The sequence below is a fragment of the Malus domestica genome, chromosome 04, assembly GCF_042453785.1.
Source record: "Malus domestica chromosome 04, GDT2T_hap1".
Taxonomy (NCBI): Eukaryota; Viridiplantae; Streptophyta; class Magnoliopsida; order Rosales; family Rosaceae; genus Malus; species Malus domestica.
This window is the reverse complement of record NC_091664.1, coordinates 16,472,822-16,496,640: the sequence shown is the minus strand read 5'-3', so window position 1 is coordinate 16,496,640 and position 23,819 is coordinate 16,472,822. Positions and strand designations below refer to the sequence as shown.

Here is a 23,819-nt window from a genome sequence, read left to right as displayed (position 1 = left end):
ATGGACGGATCTAGTAGCCAATCTAGTACACATATAGTCTCGGTATTAGGAAAACGAAAACAAACTCAACCTAGTGGTACCCTTCAACTAGGCACTCCCTCACCTCAAGATTATTTGCATAATGATTATTATGAAGATTGTTGGGATGATGATCTGGATGTGGAGGAGGATATTGCATTAGAACAAATAGAAGAAGAGGGGGAAGAGGGGGAAGAGGAAGTAGAAGAAGTAGAAGTAGTGAGACAATGGGATGGTTCTCCTTGGAAAAAGGGCAATAGGAGAAAGGGTCAAAGTCCGGTGTGGAATGATGCTAAGAGGGTAACGATCACCGATAATAATGGGGAGAAATCTTACATGACCGAATGCAAGCATTGCAAACTCTTAGTACCGACACACCCTATAACTCATGGGACAACGGGAATTCTTAAGCATTTGAGGAAATGCCCGGGTTCTAGTCTCTTTGAGAATGGGGATCCGAACCAACCTACATTGACACAAGCGAGGATGGGAGGTCCGGTTGTCACTCACACTTTCAATAAAAAAAGACTTGATAGGAGATGTGTGAGGTGGATTATAATAGCGGAGATGCCTTTTAGGGTGGTTGATCAAGAAGACTTTCGAGATTTTATTCGTGACTTGAATCCAAAGTACAAACTTCCTAATAGGCATAAGGTAGCGGCGGCGGTTTTGGAGTTGTATGTTGAAGAGAAGGCAAAAATAAAAAGTGTGATTGAGGGGTTGAGAGTGAGTATTACAACCGACATTTGGACCTTAATTCAAATGATAAACTACATGGTCATCACGGCTCATTTTTTGGACACTAATTGGGGGTTACGTAAGAGGATCCTAAACTTTGTCTAAGTTACTTCTCATAAGGGTGATGATATTGGAAGATGTCTAGAGGTTTGCTTGAATGATTGGGGCATAGACAAGGTGTTTAGCATTACTGTTGACAATGCTAGTGCAAATGACACCGCTATTGCATACATGAAAAGAAGACTCAAGTCAAATGGTACTCTTTTACTTGATGGGGCTCACTTGCACATGAGGTGCGCTTGTCACATCCTCAATTTGATAGTTAAGGATGGAATGACGAAGCTTAGTAGGGAGATTGATGCCATAAGAAATTGTGTGAAGTTTATACACTCATCCCCGGCAAGGTTGGAGTCTTTTAGGGAATATTGTGTCTTGTTGAGATTTGATAGGATGTCAAGTATCCCTTTTGATGTTGTCACAAGGTGGAATGCCACTTATCAAATGCTTAATAGTGCTTTCAAGTTTAAAGAAGTGTTCTCTAAGATGGCCTTTGAGTGTGACTCTTTCATTGCTTACTTTAAAGAGGAGGTCTCGAAAGAGGTTGATGGGGTGACAAGAAAGGCCAAGCGGGTGGGTCCTCCGGAGGTGGATGATTGGGAAAGGTCGGTGAGTTTTGCTCACTTTCTCAAAAAAATTTATGATGCCACCTTGACATTGAGTGCAACCCTTACTCCAACGTCACACTTAATACTTAGCACGGTGATTGCCTTGCAAGTGGAGATAGAAGAACAAATTTCAAACGCCTCTAATGCCACTTTGCAAAGTGTGGCTACCTCAATAAAGCTCAAGTTTGACAAATATTGGGGTGACATTGAAAAGGTGAATCCTATTCTCTTTGTGGCCCAATCACTCGACCCGAGGTACAAATTTGATATGTTGGAGACAAATCTAGAAGAGCTCGGCTATGGATGTGACAAAATAAGGGAGGAGAAAGTAAGGGTTAAAGGTTATGTAACCGAGTTGTATAATGCATATAAGGAGGGAGTGGTCCTTAGTAGTAGTAGTGGTAGTAGTACTAATAGTAGTGCTACCTCAAATATGAAGCAAAGATCAAGTGTTGTACTAGATGATGGGGCGGGGGGTGTGATGGTAGATATTGATGTTGCTTCAAGGATGGCAAAGAAGATCCAAAGAAAGAAAGCGGAGGCACAACAAAATGAGATAGCCAATGAAGTGGATATGTACTTCAATGATCCACATCAAAGCCTAACATATGAGGGTTTCAATCTTTTGGATTGGTGGAAAGGAAATTGTGGTCAATATCCAATTCTTAGTAAAGTTGCTAAGGATGTATTGGCCCTTCCTAGTAGCACCGTTGCTAGTGAGAATGCCTTTAGTCTTGGTGAGAGAGTTGTTGATCCTTTTAGAGCTTCCTTAACACCTAAAATGGTTGAGGCTTTAGTGTGTACTAGTGATTGGCTTAGAGGAAAAGAATTTTGTTTCTACAAGGAGCCTACCCTTGACGAATTATGTTTCTATGAGGAGCTTGAACGCTTAGAAAGAAGTAAGTAAACAATTTAATTTCATCTTTTATTTTCTTAGTATTTATTATCTATTAGACTATAATTCAATGTAAATGATTTGTGGTTTATTGTTTTAGACATGGCTAATTTGGGAGGTGAGGAGAATACAACACAAGAAAATGAAATGCCACCTCCACCTCCTCGACCACCTCAAGTACAAGTTCAACAACGTCAAAATCAATCACTACCTCCACGACCACGACCACCCATTGTAAGGGGAAGGGCTCAACCATCAACATCAAGGGGAAAATTACAAGTGCCAACAAGAAGGGGCCGAAGGGGCCGAAGAGGTCAACAATCTTCATAAACTTGAAACTTTTGAGTGTTACAAGTTTGAGGAAGAATCGCCCAAGTAATCCTCCTCTCATTCTTTTTTTCGTTTTGTTTTTCTGTAAAATATGTTAACTATGAAATTGTTTGTAAGTGTGCAAGTAGCTACTCAACTTAGTCAAAATTTAATTTGGCAGTTCGTTTGAATTCTATATGTTTCTTGAAAATGGTTCAGCTTAACCCTGTCTCACTCTTAACATGGATAAGTGTTAACGTTCAACAGATTGCTACACCTGATATGCTTTATATTCAGATATTTATGATGTTATCATGTACCATTCTCGTTTGTTTTGTCTTGATGTTGGAAAAGAGGATGGTTTAGTAAGTTAGCAAGTAATGGTGTGAAAATTGGCCTCCTGTATGAGAGATGTGTGTTTGGTGGGGGTTTGAAGGGTTAACTTTTGGAAGCCTTAGATGTACTGTGTTACCTAAATGACTAGGCATCTTTCAAATGATACTATCTCCAATGCCTTTTCTCTCTTATCTTAGCTTTTCAGTATTACCCTAGTCTCGATCTTTTGGTTGGAGCAGGGCATTAGTTTTTATAATTTGGAATCAGCCCTCAAATAGAAGGGCATATCATAAAAGACTTTCATTTATCGTATTACTTGGTTCTATTCTTTGTGTCCATGGTTTTTAAGATAAACCAAGAATGATTTGTTATCAAACACTGGTGCAGTGTACAAATCATTGTCCAGCCAAACCTGGACAATGGACATTGATGATTGCGTAGGGATATTTTTTAAGTGTGATCTTGAGGACTTGATGAATTGTGATATGCCGTTTTATGTTTATTATCATGGAAATAATGTACTCTGCTTTCGTATATTTTTGTTAGTGGTCTTGCATCTTAATACGACTTCATGGATTTTCTCTCAGAATCACCAAGGAACTGGAATAAAAGGTTCCACCAAAGGATATTCCCAAGGACAAGCACTAGTGTTGATACCGGCTTCTTGTGTTGTTTGCAACAATTGACTACTCGGTTCTCTCTCTCTTCTAAGGAAAAGTTTATTATGTGATGGCGTTTCCTTAGGAATAAATCTTGACCTCGATTTTCTGTTCATAAAATGTCTTATCTTGTTTATCGTAATTGATTTTTGGTCTTTACATACACATAAGTAACTATTAACTGCGGAGAAAGCTATAGTTTGTTAATCGGAGGTTTCATGTTCGTATCTGTGTATTTTTGTAGCTTGTAACACTCAAAGCCCAAAAGCCCCTTCGGCCCAATATTAGGTTTTTGTCCAATTGGACCAATATTAGCTTTTTTTGTCCAAAAGCCCAAAAGCCCAAAATTATTTTGGGATTCCCGATTTGTCCCGAAATCCCGAAACTATTTCGGGATTCCCGAAAATTGGGATTTCCGAAAATTTGGTTTGGGATCGGTATTGAAATTGGGATTCCTGAAAATTTTGGTATGGGAATCGGGATAACGGTTTCGGTATGGGATCCCATACCGAACCACCCCTAACTATAACATATAATGTTAGAATAATGCTACGTCATGTTATGTGTGACAAATTAAAAATTTAAGGAATGTTTATATTGTGGGCTATGATATCTCAACCATAGAATGAAAATTTGGAATACACACTAGGATGATTTTTAACAAGAAAAATAAGAGAAAAGCTTGATTTCTTAATATTGAGGAGGAGTTCTCCTCAAGATACTTTGTGACTGATTTATGGAATTTCGTACTTATAATTAGAATCGTTCATATTATAAATCATTTTAGAAAGATTGTTGGGGGACTTTTAAGACATTTTTGAGCCTCAACAAAGAACATCTCTAAACAAAATCAATGAAAACTAAAGTTGTTTGATGAGTCAATTGTAGTAAATAAATATACGACTCGTAACACTTTTAACGATACTGACTATTTATTTTTATACTATTCAATTAAACGATTTCAAATATATATTTTGTAAAAATAATTTTTACATATTCATTTATAATATAAATTGTTCTAATCAAAACATGAAACTCTGTAAGTCGGCCGCGAGGTTCCTTGAGAAGGTGTTCCTCCTTAATCCTCGAGGACCTAAGTCCATCTTTTTCAAAAAAACAATGGCTTGTATGGCATCCTACTAAAAATATTTGGGCTTTCACTATTCAATTTGGGCCCCCGCCATATCCATTCGTTGTTTTCAACCTATTCCTCTGCGTTTTTATCAAAACAACCAAAGACCCCAGTAACCAAAAAGACAATCGAGCCCTCACCACCGTCGCCATGCTCTCTGCAGTCTCGTCTTCCCTCCTTATCTTCCACAAGCCCTTCACTCGCGCTCTTCGACTTCCCCTCCCCAAACCCCCTCTCACCCCAAACCCTAGACCCCTCTCTTTACTCTCCCCGGCCGCTTCTTCTCTCACCCCCAATGCCACCGGTGGCGGTCGCATCGGGGCTCTATCTCCTGCGCCGGCCACCGATGACCTCCAGAAGGTCGACGTTAACCCTCCCAAGGGCACCAGGGACTTCCCGCCAGAAGATATGCGCCTCCGCAACTGGCTCTTCTGCAATTTCAAAGAGGTCTCGCGGCTGTTCGGCTTCGAAGAGGTCGACTTTCCGGTTCTCGAGACTGAGGCGCTGTTTATCAGAAAAGCAGGGGAGGAGATTCGTGACCAGGTATGCTGATTTTCTCAGCGTTTCTTTTACCTGCATTGCTTGAATTTGAATTGCATACATACATATATAAATGTATATATTCATATACCTACATTGCACTGTATCGTGTAGCTGTATTGCTTCGAAGATCGAGGCAATCGTCGCGTCGCGTTGAGGCCGGAGCTCACTCCTTCTTTGGCCAGGCTGGTGATACAGAAAGGGTACTGCGATTCTGATTCCGCTGATCATGTTACTTTGCTAGTTAAAGACTTGGTTGTATAAGTGTATAATGTGTATCTATATATTTATTATTTACTCTGTGATTTGTTTATATCCAGGTGAGGAAGCCAAAATTTTTGATCCCCTTGTTTTTTCCTGTCCAGAAAATCTCTGTCCCTGCCATTGAAATGGTTTGCCGTTGGGCAGTGTTGGCGGTACGAGAGGATGACAAGGGGGCGGCGTCGGGAGCATTACCAGTGGAATATGGATATTATTGGTGTACCTGAGGTTACGGTATGGAGCTGATTCCGCTGTATCGCTTATATGATTATGCGATTTTTTGTGATACCTCTTACTCTTGCATTGATTGAAATTTCAATCTGTTTCAGATGATGTTGTATTTGTGTATGTTGTGTTATATGCATTTCCCTAACAAGCTTTAGTTTTATTTTTTATTTTTTATTTTTTATCTTTATGTGCTAGGCTGAAGCAGAACTTATTTCTTCAATTGTCACTTTCCTCAAGCGATTAGGAATTACGGCATCAGATGTTGGATTTAAGGTTTCAAGTCGTAAGGTGCGGATGGTATTTCATGGCATGAACTTAGACTACTTGATTCAGAGGTCTTTGACATCGTATTACCAAATGATTCTCAAGTTGCTTATCGAAAAAGAAACTGACACATCCAATTATTTTGGAAAAGCTCTCCCACTGTTTGCTCTGAATGAGTTTTCATGTCATTTTTAAATACTTAAATTTTTTATTTTATAACTACTGCCTATTGGCCTAACATTTCTACATTATAGGTTTTACAAGAAGTACTGAGGCGCTATTCCATACCCGAATCTTTATTTGGCAAAGTATGCATCATCATAGACAAGGTAAATTGTGAAAGGTTGCAAGTTTTGGATTGCAGCTAATTATGTTCTGGGTTTTTACTATTGTTCTTTTAAAAAAAATTATTATGTGAAAGCCGGGATGGCATTGTATTTGTTTGATTATACATTCCTGAGAAAAACAACTAAGATTATTTGTTAGTTTAATAACTTTAACTTATTAGATTTTGAAAAAGTTCTTTCAAAGTTTTGCTTTGAAGTACGCTAGTTGCTAGTTCATGTCGATATATTGAAGTTCCTTTGACATTCAATAATTGTAGTATGATGTTCTGCTTTTGTATTTTCTTTTGTATATGCACATATGTATGAGTATAGTGTCTACATGTGCCTTTTACGGTGAGAGTTGTTGAACTTTGTATGCATTTTGGATCTAGAATCTAGTCTTGCTCTTAAGCCTGATAGTACAATGAATATGATATTTTCTTTACAATATTTTCTCCATTTTCTTATGCATGATCATACACCCTAACAAAAAATATAGACTTTTGTTACAAGTTTCTATTCTTTTCTTGATTTGAATTGTAAACAGATAGAGAAGATTCCAGTGGATGATATAAAAAATGAGTTGAAATCTGCTGGTGTATCAGAAGAGGCTATTGAACAGTTATTGCAAATTCTTTCCATAAAGTCATTGACAAAGCTGGAAGGTTGGTCTTAACAATATTGATTCAGAAAGTATTTATATATAAGTTTTTGGCAATAAAAGGTAAAATAACCGTGTTTCCCCCTCTCCAAGATGTGAAAGTATATCGTATGTATACTCAGATCAGCACAAATATCCAGCTGTTTGCATATAAACTTGTAAGAGGGTATGTTAAATATTTCGGTATCCTAGACGGCTCACGCCCTCGGAGATCAAAAATTTATAATCTATATATAAATATATATTGTATATAGTTACATATACAAATTATAATATTTTGTATAGAAATATTGTTTGTCGTTCGAAAGTGCACAAGTCATAAACATGTTTAACTCAAAAACATGCAAAAAAAGAAATCATTCATCCAAATATGGTCCACATACATATAAAAATGGTAAAAAAGTCTCTTTCCCTCGTTAATATCCACTCATTTTACAACATTAATATGGTCCAACATACATCCCCCACCCACTCTCTTTCCCTCTGTACATGATAGCGATTTTACTACTTGTAAAACAAGGGTTAAATCATAGAAAATTCTTGCAAGAGAACAAGTGTTTATAGTATAGATTGACTCAAGTAAGGTCGATCTCCTTAGGGACTGATATAAACAATTTACAAGTTTTTGTGTATTTAACTTAGTTAACTCTAAGAACTACACTAATTTGACGAAACTAAATACTACTATACGTGACTTAAACAAATATCTAAAATGGGAATTGGCTTATAAGAATAGTGATCCAACTAAACAAAACAAGTAAATATAGAAACTCAAGATAATACAAATAATTGAAGAAAATTAGATTGACAAGGCTCTAGAGTTCAACCTTTACCAACAACACTCCTACGTAGCTCTTCCAATTTCTTAAGTAATGAAAAACGCACATGCTTTGAAGGTTGGGTTTTCCTTGTCTATGTTTTACTTGTGACATTCAAGTTAAAACACATACCACTTCGTGCAATTTATCTATGACATTTGGATTAAATATAAACATGAGTGATTCATTAATCTTGGTGAAAATCCTTTTGTTAAACCATGTAATCCCTAAAAGTATGATATTTAACTTAGGAGAAATTACAATCCTCAATCATAAGAAGCATAACCAATTTTAACGTGACATTTGTTCAAAATTGCATTCGATGACTTTTCTAAGCATCCTAATGGTGATCAAGTATCAAGGCAGATAGATAGTTTAATTCAGTGATTGAAAATATCAAAGCAAGCATGGAACAACACTTAAGCAATTGAAAGAGAAATCTACGTAATCATGTTGAGGCTCATGGCTTCACTCTAGCAAAAAGGAAATTAGTTACACGTACTTGTTTTAATACATAAGGAATTATCCATTAAAATCAAAGAAAGAAAACCACCATTTTTTACAAGATGAGCTCTGCGATCTTCTCCTCAAAAAGAGGAGAATGCTTCTTCTTCTCTTCAAATTTGGAGCTGCGGCACCCCTTCCATCTTGCTTTCTGCTCTCCCTCTGTTTTCTCCCCCTTTGCTGTGTTCTGCACTTTCCTCTCGGCTTTTCTTTTGCTCCAAAGGCCAATGAGTGGAATTAAAACCCAATTTTCTGCCAAGTGTTGATGACAAGGCAAAGCACAAGGTGCAGTTACTTTCTTATTTTATTAGCTAGAATGGGCAGAATTGGCCATAACGTTTGGTAGACCAAAAGTCTTTAGATTTCAATGAATGAGATGTCCTTTGAAAGCTTGAAACGTCTGCTTTCTTCATTCTTAAACTGGGAATTTTTGAGCTGAAAACTTGATATGATCATCTTCAATCTCTTGTGAATCAGCTCCAACTGGAATTACTCAAAAATTTCACCGTTTGCATATTTTTCCACCAAACTCGATCCTGTTGCTCCTAGAAACACAAAATGGCAAAACCATCACAAACTTAAAACTTCCAACTAAACTAGACAAGAAAAGAAATATAAAAGGAGGAAATATATAGTATAAATATTGGTTCATTAGTACACTCCCTCACTCATACGTTCTCTCTTCTCTCTCTCTTGCCAATATCCACTCATTTTACAACATTAATATAGTCCACATATAACGCTATCACTTTCCCTCTTTTTTGGGTGGTGGCAGTGGCGGTGCTACTCAGTTGGTGGTATTGCGCGAAGAAGAAAAGGGAGGGTTATAGTGTTTCACAAGAGAAGAAGCGTGCAAGGTTGTCGCGGACTCGAGGGTCGAACGAAGAAGGTTGAGAAGTTTTATAAAAAAGAAAATGTCCAGTACTGCCTAATGCGCACCTCGACCACGTCTAGGTGAGTTTTCTCCTACTCCCACAGGGCATAGATGTTTTCACCCCTGCCCTGTTGTACTTTTATGCGTAAACGGAAGTGAATTCTAACAAAGTACCAATATCAACGTCATAGGTAAAAGCTAAAACAAACAATATCAAACTAACACCAGAGATTTACGTGGTCCGGTGTAAAGCCTACGTCCACGAGCAAAGCATTCACTAAACAAATGAAGATTACAAAAGAGTGTTTAAACTCTTACAACCCAAATCCCACAAATTACAAACCCTAAACCAAACGTGTAGAGAATCTAAAACTAATGGAGAAGATTCTCCAAAATTTCTCTCTAACTCACAAACTCACAAATTGACCCTCACCAAATTGCCACACGAATGACCCACTCTAAATACATTAACCCTAAGATCCTATTTATAGTGCATAGGACTTAGGTTACAATAAGAATCCTAATAGGAAATAAATCCAAATTTTAATCAAATAGGTAATTAACAAAATCTCTCCACCAAAGAAACTAACTAAGAAGTCAAAACCAAACCCAAATAGGACACCAAAACCAAATAGGTAACACAAACCTAATTTATCGCATCATCCTAATTTTGAGCCAAAAACCCAACAATCTCCACCTCGGCGAGAAATTAGCAAACTTCCAAATTTGGGATACCAAAATACAAACGCAAACATGCACCAAATTCTTTTGAAACTGACCTCCACCTAGACTCAAAAAATCCAAAAGTCTTCAAACTTGAAATTTCCTCCAATGCCTTCTCCAACAAATTTCATTATGGAAACTAACAAATACGAAACAAAATCCAAGCAAAAGCTTGAACATACGAACAAAAAGTGCGAATTGCACTCCACCCAAAGAGCTTGAGTACCAAGCTTCACCTCTTCACATAACATTTAGAGGAGTTCAGATCAACGATCTTCTACAATGTTTGCATCAACACTAACAAAAGACTTATCAAAAGGCCTCTTTTTGCCCTTGAGTTTAGGGCAATCTACTTTCCAATGACCTTCCATATAACAATAGCTACAAGTGTTCTTTCCAAGTTTGCTCATTTCCTTATTCCTTCCTTGAACTACCAAAGCTCCATCTTGTGTGTCAGACACTTTATTCTTTAGCTCTTTAGAATTCAAAGGAACTTTAACATCTTTCAAACTAAGACTTTCTCTACCAAATAGCATGGTATCGACAAAGTGTTCATACGAATGAGATAAAGAACACAACAAAGTTATCGCATAATCCTCATCACTAATTTGGTCATCCAAACTTTTCAAATACATCATAAGTTTATTGAATTCATCAACATGCTTATGAATTGACGTACCTTCATCCATATGAAGAGTATGCAAACTTTTCTTCAAATACAACTGTTTAGCAAGGGATTTGGTCATATACAAGCTCTCCAATTTTATCCACAACTCTGATGCAGATTTGATGCTACCAACTTCACGCAAGACTTCATTCGATAAAGTCAGCAGGATTGCTCCAAGTGGCCGCTCCATAATGTCTTCTTTTTCTTCATCAGTCCACGAATTCGGCAAAGCCTTCACACCCTTTAGTGTTTTCAAAAGCCCTTGTTGAACTAACAAAGCACGCATCTTCAATTGCCAAATATCAAAGTCATTGCCGTTGAACTTTTCAATATCAACTTTCACCGACAACACAAAAGGCTTCATAGTGACTGCAAGCAAAGCCCAAGCCGAAACCTGGGCTCTGATACCACTTGTACTTTTATGCCTAAACGGAAACGAATTCTAATAAAGTACCAATATCAATGTCGTAGGTGAAAGCTAAAACAAACAATCTCAAACTAACACGAGATTTACGTGGTTCGGCGTAAAGCCTATGTCCACGAGCAAAGCATGGCGAGGAATTTCACTAAACAAATCGAGATTACAAGAGTATTTAAACTCTCACAACCCAAATCCCACAAATTACAAACCCTAAACCAAACGAGTAGAGAATCCAAAACTAAGAAGATTCTCCTAAATTGCTCTCTAACTCACAAACTCACAAATTGACTCTCAACAAATTGCCACACGAATGAGCCACTCTAAAGACACTAACCCTAAGGTCCTATTTATAGTGCATAGGACTTAGGTTACAATAAGAATCCTAATAGGTAATTAATAAAATCTCTCCACCAAGGAAACTAACTAAGAAGTCAAAACCAAACCCAAATAGGACACCAAAACCAAATAGGTAACACAAACCTAATTTATTGCATCATCCTAATTTTGAGCCAAAAACCCAACATGCCCCCGCCTCCAAAGCCGCCACGGGGCACGTTTTTAAAACATTGGCTTAGCAATGACATCACTTGTAAGTTTGATGGTAGATTATTAGACTCTATAGATTGGATAAAATTGACAAAAAGTTTTAGTATGCCGATGGGAACCTTTGGTAAGTAGTACTTGTTCCGAAATACAACAATAACAACAAAGTCTTATTCCTAAGTGGGGTTAGCTGTATGAATCCTAGAATGCCACTGAACTTGGTTTTGCGCCAAGTCTTCCGTTTGCTCCAAGTACTTCATGTCTTTTCTAAAAGTCTCGTTCCAAGTCTTTTTAGGTCTTCCTCTATCCCTTTTGACCTGAGCCTCTATCTCATAATTGCATTTTCTAAATGGAGCATCTGTAGATCCTTCTTTCACATGTCCAAACCACCTTAACCAATTTTCTCTCATCTTATTTTCAATTATAACTGCTCATACTTTAGCATAGATATACTTGTTCTTAATTATGTCATTTCTCGTGTGCCACATATCTAGCGAAGCATTCACATCTTCGCTACACTTTTTTTTGCACGTGGTGATGCTTGACCACCCAATGTTTTGTACCATAAAGCATTGCTAGCGTTATTGCCATACTATAAAAAAATTGGGTAAAGTCAATGTTTTAAAAAACTCGACTTGAGGCGCGCCTAGGGCGCCCTTGAGGCTGGGCGCCATGGCTAACGCCTCAGTTTTGCTGGAGTGGGCGAAAGGCTTCGCCGGAGCCGCCTAGGCGCGCCTCAGTGAGTTTTTTTTTTTTTTTTTCTTTACTCCCAAACCCAAATTTTGAGTAGGATTTTAACTGCCTCATACCTCTTCCTTGCACTTTTGTCTCTATGCCTTTTTTCTGATTTTTATTTTTTATATAATGGATGTGTGTGTTGTTTGCGTGCATTGTTATGTGTGCTCATTGTGCTTTTCATCCTCTATTTTATGCATATATAATATAATATATGTATATATATGTGTATATATATGTATATATATGTGTATATATATGTGTATACATATTTATAATATATGTGTGTGCTCAGGGTGATTATTAATTAATAATCTTCTTATTTTTAATATAATATATGTGTACGCTCAGTGTATATATTAAAAAATTTAGGTCCCGTGAGGCTTCGCCTCACGCCTCATGCCTAGGCCGGGCTTCCCCTCGGACGCCTCGCCCACGCCTCACGCTTTTAATACACTGGGTAAAGTACAAAAAATTACTTCAACTATTGGTGTCACAACATTTTCATACCTCATCTTTTAAAATTGACAATGTCATAGCTCATCTTACGAATTTGTGCCAATGTCAGACCTCCGTCAATTTTTCTGTTACTTTTTCTGTTAAATGCTGACATGGCCAGAGACGGGACCCATTTTTTATTAAAAAATTAATTTCATATTAAAAATTAAAAAAAAACAAAAAAACAAAAAAAACAAAAAACCAAAAAAGCACCCATCAACCCATGTCCCCCTCCCCAAAAACCCAGATCCCCTTATCTGAGTTCTCTCCCACCCAACCCTCTCTCTCTCTCTCTCTCTCTCTCTCTCTCTCTCTCTCCTTGCAGCCTGCATCCCTAAAATCCCAAAACCCAGAAATCCTTCCCACCCGTCCCCCCCCCAACCTTCCTCTCCGATCCCATAGACGACCACCCTACCTTTGTCGTTGACTCCAACGATGACAGCCATGACCCGCAATCGCCCCCAAACCCTAACTCTAGCCCCAACCTCCACAACAACATTCCCTTCTCCTCCTCACCCCCGGAGTCTGCCCCTCCAGCGATTTGCAAGAGAAAAACAAAACAATAACAACAACAACAATCCCAACAGAAAAACTCTCTGTTTTTCCCAGAAAATTCTGAGATTTTCCTAGAGGAGGTGCGAGAAATAGAGAGTTGTGATCTCATAGTGGCTCTCTTTGGTCTGAGTTTTCAATAAATGGTGTATATAGGCGGGTCGGATGAGGAGAGAGGGTGGAGGTGAAGTCCATGGCGATGGGTTCTGAGAGGGTGAAGCCTCTGCACAATTTCAACTTGCCGTGGTATTTGAAGTGGGGGAACCAGAAGCACCTGTGGTGCTAGAAGGAGAGCTCTGACGCCATTGGGAGTGGCAGGGAAGGGTCTGGGGTTAATCGGCGATCATCGACTAAGAGGATTGAGAGCTCGCCCGCGGTGTTGACTCGGGTAGGAATGGTTTCTGGGTTTTGGGATTTTAGGGATGCAGGTTGCAGGGAGGGAGAGAGAGAGAGAGAGAGAGAGAGAGAGAGAGAGAGAGAGAGAGAGTTGGGTGGGGGAGAACTCAGAGAAAGGGATCTGGGTTTTTTTGGGAGGGGGGACATGGGTTGATGGGTTTTTTTTGGTTTTTTTTTTTAATTTTTTAATATTTAATTATTTTTTTAATAAAAATGGGTCCTGTTTTTTGCCACGTCAGCATTTAACAGAAAAACTGACGGAGGTCTGACATTGGCACAAATTCGTAAGATGAGGTATGACATTGTCAATTTTAAAAGATGAGGTATGAAAGTGTCGTGACACTAATAATTGAGGTAATTTTTTATACTTTATCCAAAAAAATTTCTTGAGCTTTATGGCTTACGAAGATTGTACAACACACCGGATGCACTCTTCCTTTTAATCCATCAGCTTATATTCTAGGGAACTTTAACGAAAAGCTCCTAGTACTGTTCACTTTAACGAAAAATCACATTTTTACACTAAAAAGTCAATCCTTGTACTATTCACTTTACCCTTTATTTTGTTTTTATCGTTAAAACTCAAAGTTTTCAAGTCATTTTCATTAGTTTTCCTTATATTCTATAGTTAAGATCTCTATTTAGTTCTCCGTTCTTTTGCAAGATAGATCCAAGATGGCGAAAGCGTTCACTCTTTGGTACTTTATGATCTCCAATCCTTACCCCTATCTTATTTGACCCCATTCCCATTGAAGTTACACTCCATATACTCTTGTCTTCGACGTATTGAGGCAAAGACCTTTAGATTCCAACACCTCTTGCCAAAGGTTAAGCTTCACATTTACACCCTTCTGCGTTTCATCTATTAGCACTGTATCATCTGCGAAAAGCAACCAAGGGATATATCTTGAATATGCCCCATTACCTCATCCACTACCAATGCAAAACAGTAAGGACCTAATGCTGAGCCTTGGTATAACCCTATGGTTATGGGAACTTTCAATTTGTCATTCATGAGTTGTTATACAGTCCTTGCTCCATCATATATATCCTTTATTGCTTGGATACATTCTACTCGTACTCCTTTCTTCTCTAGAATCCTCCAAAGAAGTTCTCTGGGATCCTATCATACGCTTTTTCATCTTGTGCAAATCCTTTTGCATATCTCTATATCGTTTCATTGATTTTTGGAAGAGAGAGATTGCCTCCATTGTCGAGCGCCCTGGCATGAACCCGATTTGATTGTCTGAGATTGTTTGAGACTCGTGTCTCTCCCAAGCACTTGTTCTGAAATAATAAAAAATTTTAAACAGTTCTTCTCTTACTATCAGTGAACTTTTGTACAAATGATTTATTTTACTAACCATTGTGATATTTGTTTGTTAAAAAGCTAATCGCAAAAGCTTTAACTGCTAGAAATTACAAATACTCTTGATGGTCGAGGAACATTAGTGAGGGTAACAAGATAATGTAATGTAACATAGATATTGAAAATGATAATGCTTAACTAAGCTTTCGTATATTAGGTGAAGGTGGATAAACACTTATAGATGACAAAAAAGAATTATTTAAGGTGTGCCTCTATAAGAAATGAACAGACAGAGAAATAGACAATTATCTTGGGTAATGGTGATGATGAATTCAGGAGTTAGTAGTTACTCGTAGATCAGAGAGAAGTGAAAGAATGTTGAGATTTGAAAGTGGGAAGGGATAGTAAGGAGGTGGGTTGAGACTTGAGTTAACATGAATTGCGGCCACAATAAATTGAACTGTATAATTTTTTCAAAGAGTTGTTGGATTATTTTGGCAATCGTTTGTGAGTAGAGTTTCCAAGGTGATGGGGCGATTATTAATATACTTTCAATGTTTTCTTATGTAGAGGTTCTTGGAGATGCTGGGGAAGCAGTTGCTGATTTGAAACAACTATTTTCTCTTTCTGACAAATTTGGTTATTCTGAATGGATCCAGTTTGATGCTTCTATTGTTCGTGGCCTTGCCTACTACACTGGTATTGTTTTCGAGGTTAGGATTTCCATGTGTTTTCCCTCCTAAAATTTTGACATTGCAGATATTAGTCATGCTCGTAGAATGATTTGAGTTCTACCATCATTTCCATTTTCTTTAGTTGTTTATTGCTCCTGGTAGTTGATGATATTTCTTTATATTTCTGTATAATCTGCTATTACCTTTTTGTGTGCGAATAATGTCCTGGGGATCATATATGTTACTGCGTGTCTATTTTGGGCATCAGTCTGCTTTGGATGTAGTTTCTGGACATTATCTCACTGCCAGTTTATACATTTATAAATTTGGATGTACTGAAATGCATTTAACTGATCTGTGAGCAAAATTTAGTAGCATTTGTTAAATACTACCGGAACATTTTAGAGTTCTGTTCGGTGTGAAGTGTAAAGTTGGTTGTAATACCTTCATTACTTACGAGACAAGTGATGTGAAAATTTGTTCTCCTAAAATTTCAGATGTAGAACATACTGGAACTTCTGCATTGTTGTGCCGATGTGTAACAACAAACTTTTGTGCTGGTGACAGACAAAATAAGCAGCCATATGACAAACTGTTTTTATGTATGCATGATTACTTAATTATGGTGATTAGATCTCCCTTGTAAGTATATAAAGTTGCTTCCAATTTTGTCACCGCAGAAGATAGTTCCTGACAAATAAATTTTTTTTTCAGGGTTTTGATAGAGGAGGAAAGTTACGAGCCATTTGTGGTGGTGGGCGATATGACCGCTTGCTTTCTACTTTTGGTGGTGATGACATTCCGGCTTGTGGATTTGGATTTGGTGATGCTGTCATAGTGGAAGTAAGTTGAAACTTATGTAATATATATATCCTATTCCTTGCTTTATGAAGTTTTTTACCTACTAAAATAGAATTTATGTTTTGGATAATGCTCCTAGTATTTAAATATTCTTCATTCTTATCCACTAATTTCTTTTCTTTATCCCAATTTTTTTTTGGTTTGCCATCTATATGATATTTTCTTGTGGGGATTATAGTTGCTTAAGGAGAAGGGCCTTCTGCCGGAACTCAGCCTGCAAGTAGAGAACATTGTGTGTGCTCTTGATCCTGGACTTAAAGAAGCAGCTGCAACAGTTGCCACCATACTCAGGGGGAAAGGTCAAAGTGTTGATTTAGTCTTGGAGAACAAACCGCTTAAATGGTATTTCCTGCCCCCTTAGAGGTGCTTGTAGATTTCTATATCAATCACTGTGTTTCCAATATGTTAGTTGAATTTGTTCTCTGTCAGGGTATTCAAGCGTGCAGCACGGATAAATGCTAATAGGTTGATATTGGTGGGAGATTCAGAGTGGCAGAGGGGTATGGTGAGTGTGAAAGTCCTTTCTTCTGGTGAACAACATGAGATCAAACTTGATGAACTAGAGTGATAAGAAGTTTGGTTATTCGGAGGTTGTATTGTTTACTTTTATCTTTGTAGGTAGGTTCAGTTCACAATTGTCTCCATTATGTACTTATAATTTTTTTTGGTCAGAATGTTAATGGAATAGCTGATTTTTGTCTTGTTGATCATGATAAAGCTTGTCATAACCATTTTTTTCGATGGTTCTATTCATTAATTTATTTGTTTGGATTTGTCATGTTCATTTGAACAAATACTAAGAAATTATGACAATTAGCATATTCCTATATGAAGTACGAACAAATGATCTGTTTGGAATAGCAGGTTGTAGATAGTGCAGTGCAGCATAAACATCCTTTTTATCAGCTTCAAGATTTTATCCTGTATCAAGATGACAAGCATACAGATTGGAGGCAATAGTTAATCTTTTAGCAGTGCTCTGTCTGCTGATTTAAACTCTGTTTGATTGTTAATGAAGGCAAATATGTGATATTTTGACAATAGATATTGCATTTGTAACTGTTTTGAATGGGTATGAAAGATAATTTTGTCTTCTTTGTACTTATGTAAGGTCTGATTAGCCATTTCATTTCTTGTAACATTTTGGTTGGGTGCTGTTCCTCGTGTGGAAATAGCATTCGTTTATTGCCTCTTGGATTGCATTTTATCATTTTGAAAACTCAAGATACCTTTCACCTATTCGAGACTTGTTTCCTTGATGTTTTGACATTATGATTTTGCTTCATGGTATTTACAAGATTTTCAGTGGCCTCTAGAAGTCCTATGATTGCGGCTTTAGTTTGATTGAGTAACATGACATTCTCGAACCATATACAGAATGAAGGGACCTGCATCGTACAATGTGCTTTCCTCTAAATTCAAATTTTTGAAAGACAAGAAAATTTTGAGAACTTTGTTTTATGTGAGACCTGCCACCTTGATAGTGCAGATTGTGTTTTGAATGGTAATGGTTGCTCGGAGTAGAAGAAGAATGCGACCCAGTGTGTCTTCCTGACGAAGAACGTGCAGATGACTTGAAGTCTTTCAGATAATGCTCTGCCGAATCGTCAAGGTACTGTGATCTTTCCTTTCAGAAAGTCGATTTTCTATATTCAGTCATTTCTTTTTAATTCAAACTGGTCTTTGTTAGCCGATTTAGAGCAATTTGAAAATACTCATACCCTAGAGAATGACTTCTTTGGGTCATTTACCTGAAGAGATTTGCTTGGATATAGGATAGTGTGGGAGGAAGTTTTTAATTTTTGGGTCTGGATTGTTGGAGGAATTGGTAAGTTTAGATCCAGAAAAGATTATTTCAGGTGGCAAAATTATTAGGTTAGACCATGTGCTCACTGCTAAGTTTCTCACAAAGACAAATCTCCAAACCCATAGGCTAGCACTGAGTGCAAGATCCATATCTTCCACCGTGGTTCGGCCTTTGCATCCCGCATTGTCATTTAAGGGTTTTCTCCATGAACCTGCTGTTGCAGTATGTAAGGTCAACCAGTAAATTATGTTGTCCAAAGTAGTTGTCTCTTCGTTACTGCTGCATCTTATCTGTTAAGGAACACCGAATATGTTTGCAATTTTACAATCCTAGTTACGGTGGTATTGCTATTGAGAATTTGGGTTTTACATGAAATTTTTTTAAGGTAGTAGAAGGGGAAACGTCGAGCAGTTAAGATGATAATTTGAAGTTACAGAGGGTAAGTGAGGATATTGCTGTTGACCATATGTTGTGCCCAAATCAGACTGCTGGACATAAGTACAGTAAAATAAAACATTGTTTTCTGAGGTCTTGTAAATGTTATAACGTGCACCGAAAGTAGATACAAACGTTAACTTCTGACAGATTTTATGTATCGTTGGTTTCCTGTGAACGATCCATTGTTTAAAGTTGTCATCGACACATCAGAAATATAAAGTATGATCCCCTTGCATTGATATGATAGCATGATTCTGGAGTGTTTTTTTGTTTTTTTCGTGTGAATATGCAGAAAATTTTTCTGTATGAAACACATAAATTTGATGAACCTGTGCTTTGCCAGTTGTATTTGAGCATTTTTGGGTGTCATCAGTTGTATATGATCATGCGTTGATCGCTCTCATCACATGACACGACTCACATGATAAGAGATAGTCCAATGATTGTATATAAGTTCATAACCGGTGATAGGGCATGTTTTTTTTATTTTGATTTGCAGCCTATAAAGGAAATCCGGAGTGGCACTAATCTCAAGCGGCTTGAGTCAAGCCCCCACATGGGTGTTTTGAATTTGGCCAAATCAGATAAATGGTCCTCGTGGTGATACGGCATTCGGAAGATAGCCCTTGTGGTGAAAAAAATTAGGAATTAAACTATTGTGAGGAAAACTGTTAGGAAATAAGCCCCAAAATAAAATTTCTGTCAAGTCACAGTCAAAAGGCTGCACGTGAGGCTGATAGGTCTAGTTCTTAATTTTTTCACCACAAAGGTTATCTTCTGAATATCCAATTACCACGAAGACCGATTATTCGATTTAGCCTTGCAATTATATCTAAATCTGCATCAACATCCAAATTTGACACAGCAAGCAGCAAGCACCGCGCTCATAAGCAACCACGTCTCCAATCTCAACGCCATTCTTGTTTGAAGTTTTGATCGGCCCAGAACATTTTGGTGCTTTCTATTTATGGCCCTCCATGCATCATTATCCTCGATATTTATGTGCTTTCTATTTATGGCCCTAAACCCTTGTATTTTTTTCCCTACTTTCTTCTGCTGTTTTTGGTCGTTTTCGCCTTTGTTTTCTTTTGTCCTGGCAGTCTCAATCCGGGCAGATCTGTCACTACTGCCGCTGTGACCACGTCCGATGGCTCAGTTCTTTGCTTTTGTGGCATTTTCCTAGCTAGATGCCCTAGTTTTGTGGCATTTTACAACTCCCCCTCACGGGCCAAACGTTTGTTTGCATACAATGTTACTCAAATGTGTCTGGGGAAACTGGTTGAGATGATGGATTTATGAATCTTAGTTATTCAACTGCTCACAATTAGAAATTGGAGACATGTTTATCAAACATTGACAACATATACAAAAAGACGGAAAAGTGTCGTTCCAATATTGGCAATATGTTTATCATTATTTTAGCCAATTTTCCGTTAGCTCATTGGAAAAAGGCAATGACTTATTGTCTCATAAGAAACAAGAAAAGTCTTCGTGAATCGGAGTAGTCAAAAGTAGGGGAGAGTAGGAATGAGAAAAAGATCAATTACCTCCTAATCAATCAAACTTCAGATTTTTCATATATTGGATCATGGATTGCAAAGCCACATATTTTTCATTTTTTAATTTCGTACATGTTAGTAAATGCATTTTAAGTTTTCTCCAAAACAAATAAAAGATGGTAGAAGTATTTACTCTTTTCAATTTTATAAATGTGATTTGTAATCAATAAAGATTTAGAGTTCTTCTATTTAAGCTAAGTAAACATACGCTTGAGTTCGTATCTCATCTTCCTATCTCAACTAAAATTTTAAGCCAATAGAAATAGGGGTGTGTTGCACACCTTCTTAATTTGCAAACATCGGATCGACTGAGTTAAAGAAAATCAAAGAACATAAATTAATAAGGGTATAAGAGAAGTAAAAGGGGTATATGGATAACACACCCCTAAAAATATGCTTAGTGGTTGCTTCAAGAAGAATGTTCACACTCATAATTAGTAACAAGTGACACACCCCGACCGAGGTCAAGACATGCTGGCCGTCACGTGAGGGTGACGTAGCCATATGCACAGTGCAGAAGCAATAAAGATAGCAACTATACGAATAATTAAAAACCAGATTACTAGAGTGCACTACTAAACGAAAGTGATAGGAGTTAGTTACAGCAGTGAACACTCCTAATCAGAGCATAAAGTGTAGGTGCAGTCCAGTAGGACAAGTACTAGTTACACAGTACTAGGAATGTCCTACTTGTAACATCCCACATCGCCCAGGGGAGTGATCCTTAAATGTATATTCCCATCTCTACCTAGCACGAGGTCTTTTGGGAGCTCACTGGCTTCGGGTTCCGTAGGAACTCCGAAGTTAAACGAGACGGTGGCCAGAGCACTCCCATGATGGGTGACCCATTGGGAAGTTGCTTGTGAGTTCCTAGAAACAAAACCGTGAGGGTGTGGTCGGGGCCCAAAGAGGACAATATTGTGCTATAGTGGTGGAGCGGGCCCGGGAAGTGGTCCGCCCCGGGCCGGGGTGTGACAATTGGTGTCAGAGCTTAACCCGAGCCGTGGTGTGCCGACGAGGACGTCGGGCCCCTAAATGGGGTGGATTGTAACATCCCACATCGCCGAGGGGAGTGATCCTTAAATGTATATTCTCATCTCTACCTAGCACGAGGTCTTTTGGGAGCCCACTGGCTTTGGGTTCCGTAGGAACTCCGAAGTTAAGCGAGAAGGTGGCTAGAGCACTCCCATGATGGGTGACCCACTGGGAAGTTCCTCGTGAGTTCCCATAAACAAAACCGTGAGGGCGTGGTCGAGGCCCAAAGTGGACAATATTGTGCTACGGTGGTGGAGCGGGCCTGGGAAATGGGCCTCCCCAGGCTAGGATGTGACACACTATTATTCAAATAGGTCAGAACTGCTGATGATCTCAAGCCACCAACAACAAGCTTACTTAAAACCTGGAGGGGCGTAAAACAGAAAACGTGAGTGGGCAAAAACAAATGTTTTACAAAACCATTTCATTTAACAACATATCTAACCTCTCGCTGTAAAACATGTATAATTTTCCCCAGAATCAATTCAATTCATACTTCACATAATCATATTCATATGTATGCCATGCCAAAATATAACGAAGTAAACAATCCAGGTAAGAATGATTTCATGGAAACATGATATGTTAGCCGGAACCCCTGAGGTAGTTTGTACGACTGAATTCATAGCTCAAAAGTCAATCTGGCCGGACTCACTACAATGACCTATACGGCAATATACTGCACATAAGTCGAAACCACTAAAGAGGGTCTGTACGACAAGATTGGGTGAAATATAATTATGCTCAACTATATTCTCTCATAATAGCTAGGCGATGAATCGCTAGTCACCTACGAGTCGGAACCATGAATAAGGTCTGTACGACAAAACTGTGCACTTAAGTTGGATCCAATATGAGCATATAGTGTGAGAGGTGACGTAAATAAATAGGCATGTACCTCATATCTCTGGCTAATTCACAATCACCCTAGGTGCAGCTTTATGAGCTCAACATTACTTAATCACATATCACATATCACATCATCGATGATTCACACAACCAAACATAACTTACTTGAACTCATCTGTGCCTCCACAGCACTACATTTATATATATATATATATATGCAACCATGCAATGCATATTCAAAATATAGAAGCATTTGGCATATTATTTCAAAGCATACTTTCCTTAAAAATGCATTTCTGGGAAATATATCAAGTATATAAATATATACTGAAAACAAAAGCCCACTCACTGGTATGTCGAAGAGTTGTAGCCCCCGAGTCGCCCGTGGATACGCTTGTCCTCGGGATAAGTCTCACCTATATGCGAATTAACTATAAAAATGTTATTTTAAAGCACAAAAGCAAAACTAGCTAATAACTTCTCATACATTGCTCAATTTTAGTATTTAAATATACCAACGTGACATGCATAACCTCACGAACATCGTGATATTTTTAGATAAATTTTTCTATGAGCCACGCACCCTCACGCGCCAGGGAGGGCACCGCCTCACGCGCATCATCTTCAACCTCCACACGCCGGAACTGTGTCACCGACGCCGAATTCTGGGCAGACCTGCAACTGCCCATTTCTCACTCGTTTTTGCACCATTTTTCATGTATTTTATACCAAAATGAAGCTCTTAACTTGTAGAACACAATCATACTAATTTAAAGCTCTAAAAGTCACGGGGTCTTACCAGAGAATTCCAAGAAAATCGGCCAAACTTCGTCCACACGATCCCGACGTCCAAAACCTTCAAACGAAGCACTTCGAGCTTCCTTGGGACCTCACTAAGCTCGCTATGAGCTTGGATTGTCCTAAAATATAACCATTTAAAAGTTTGTAAATAGTACTCAACTCGGAGCTTGAATTTTTAATGTGATATCGAACGAGTTCTTACCTGAAATGGGTACCTTTGAACTTGTATGGTCCTCACGAACACAATGGTACTAATTTTGGCCACGATCCATGAAGTTTGAAGGGTCTTGGGTGCTTGTCTGTACCATTTCGAAGGAGAGAAAGTGAAACCGAAAGAGAGAAAAGAGAGAGCACGGGAGAGTGAGAGAGAGATAGGATGTGTGGTCCAGATTTTTAGGTCACCAATCAAAACAACCCATTTTCCTTACTTCCAATTGGTTCCAAAATAATAGGGACTTAACACATTGGTCCCCAACCACATATAGTCCCACAATGCCACAAACGCTCAAGGGCACTTTAGTCTTTTCACATCAACGATAACAAAATAATATACATTTTTGGGACGGGTTGTGACAATCTCCCCAACTTATAAAATTTCTTCCTCGAAATTATACATAACAAATACATCCACTAATAATCATAAAACAATCGTGGATACATCTCCCTCATCCGATCCTTTGTCTCCCAAGTAGCTTCTTCCACTGAATGATTTCTCCATAACAC

General features: G+C 38.2%; 2 protein-coding genes across 10 annotated transcripts; both read left to right on the top strand.

Moving 5' to 3' along the window:
• Nucleotides 1-2,682, top strand: LOC114824366 (zinc finger BED domain-containing protein RICESLEEPER 2-like). The gene is made up of 3 exons (XM_070820197.1): nt 1-748; nt 863-2,320; nt 2,417-2,682. The coding sequence occupies exons 1-3, from the start codon at nt 1-3 to the stop codon at nt 2,644-2,646; spliced, it is 2,436 nt and encodes an 811-aa protein (XP_070676298.1). The 3' UTR covers nt 2,647-2,682.
• A 2,157-nt stretch (nt 2,683-4,839) lies between these two features.
• On the top strand, nt 4,840-20,166 carry LOC103419874 (histidine--tRNA ligase, chloroplastic/mitochondrial-like). 9 transcript variants are annotated; one of them, XR_011580051.1, is made up of 12 exons: nt 4,840-5,295; nt 5,407-5,495; nt 5,658-5,787; nt 5,977-6,069; nt 6,300-6,374; nt 6,919-7,036; nt 15,643-15,785; nt 16,461-16,589; nt 16,786-16,949; nt 17,037-17,112; nt 18,097-18,219; nt 19,352-20,166. XR_011580051.1 is itself a non-coding variant. In XM_070820526.1 (11 exons), exons 1-11 carry the CDS (start codon nt 4,903-4,905, stop codon nt 17,565-17,567), a joined length of 1,506 nt encoding a protein of 501 aa, XP_070676627.1. In that variant the 5' UTR covers nt 4,840-4,902; the 3' UTR covers nt 17,568-17,817. The 9 variants fall into 9 exon arrangements, 2 of the variants coding, with proteins under 2 accessions (XP_070676627.1, XP_008356186.2); XR_011580049.1 differs by having other exon boundaries at nt 18,092-18,219; XR_526977.4 differs by having other exon boundaries at nt 17,037-17,225.
• The last annotated feature ends 3,653 nt before the right edge of the window (nt 20,167-23,819 follow it).

What these genes read in the sequence shown, in the direction of transcription:
- LOC114824366 (XM_070820197.1), top strand. Translation starts at nt 1, where the DNA reads ATGGACGGATCTAGTAGCCAATCTAGTACACATATAGTCTCGGTATTA. An exon ending in GATTGAGGGGTTGAGAGTGA is followed by an intron (nt 749 to 862) that starts GTATTACAACCG and finishes ACTTTGTCTAAG; the next exon opens with TTACTTCTCATAAGGGTGAT. An exon ending in GCTTGAACGCTTAGAAAGAA is followed by an intron (nt 2,321 to 2,416) that starts GTAAGTAAACAA and finishes TTATTGTTTTAG; the next exon opens with ACATGGCTAATTTGGGAGGT.
- LOC103419874 (XM_070820526.1), top strand. Translation starts at nt 4,903, where the DNA reads ATGCTCTCTGCAGTCTCGTCTTCCCTCCTTATCTTCCACAAGCCCTTC. An exon ending in TATGCATCATCATAGACAAG is followed by an intron (nt 6,375 to 6,918) that starts GTAAATTGTGAA and finishes AATTGTAAACAG; the next exon opens with ATAGAGAAGATTCCAGTGGA. An exon ending in CAGAGTGGCAGAGGGGTATG is followed by an intron (nt 17,113 to 17,471) that starts GTGAGTGTGAAA and finishes TTGGAATAGCAG; the next exon opens with GTTGTAGATAGTGCAGTGCA.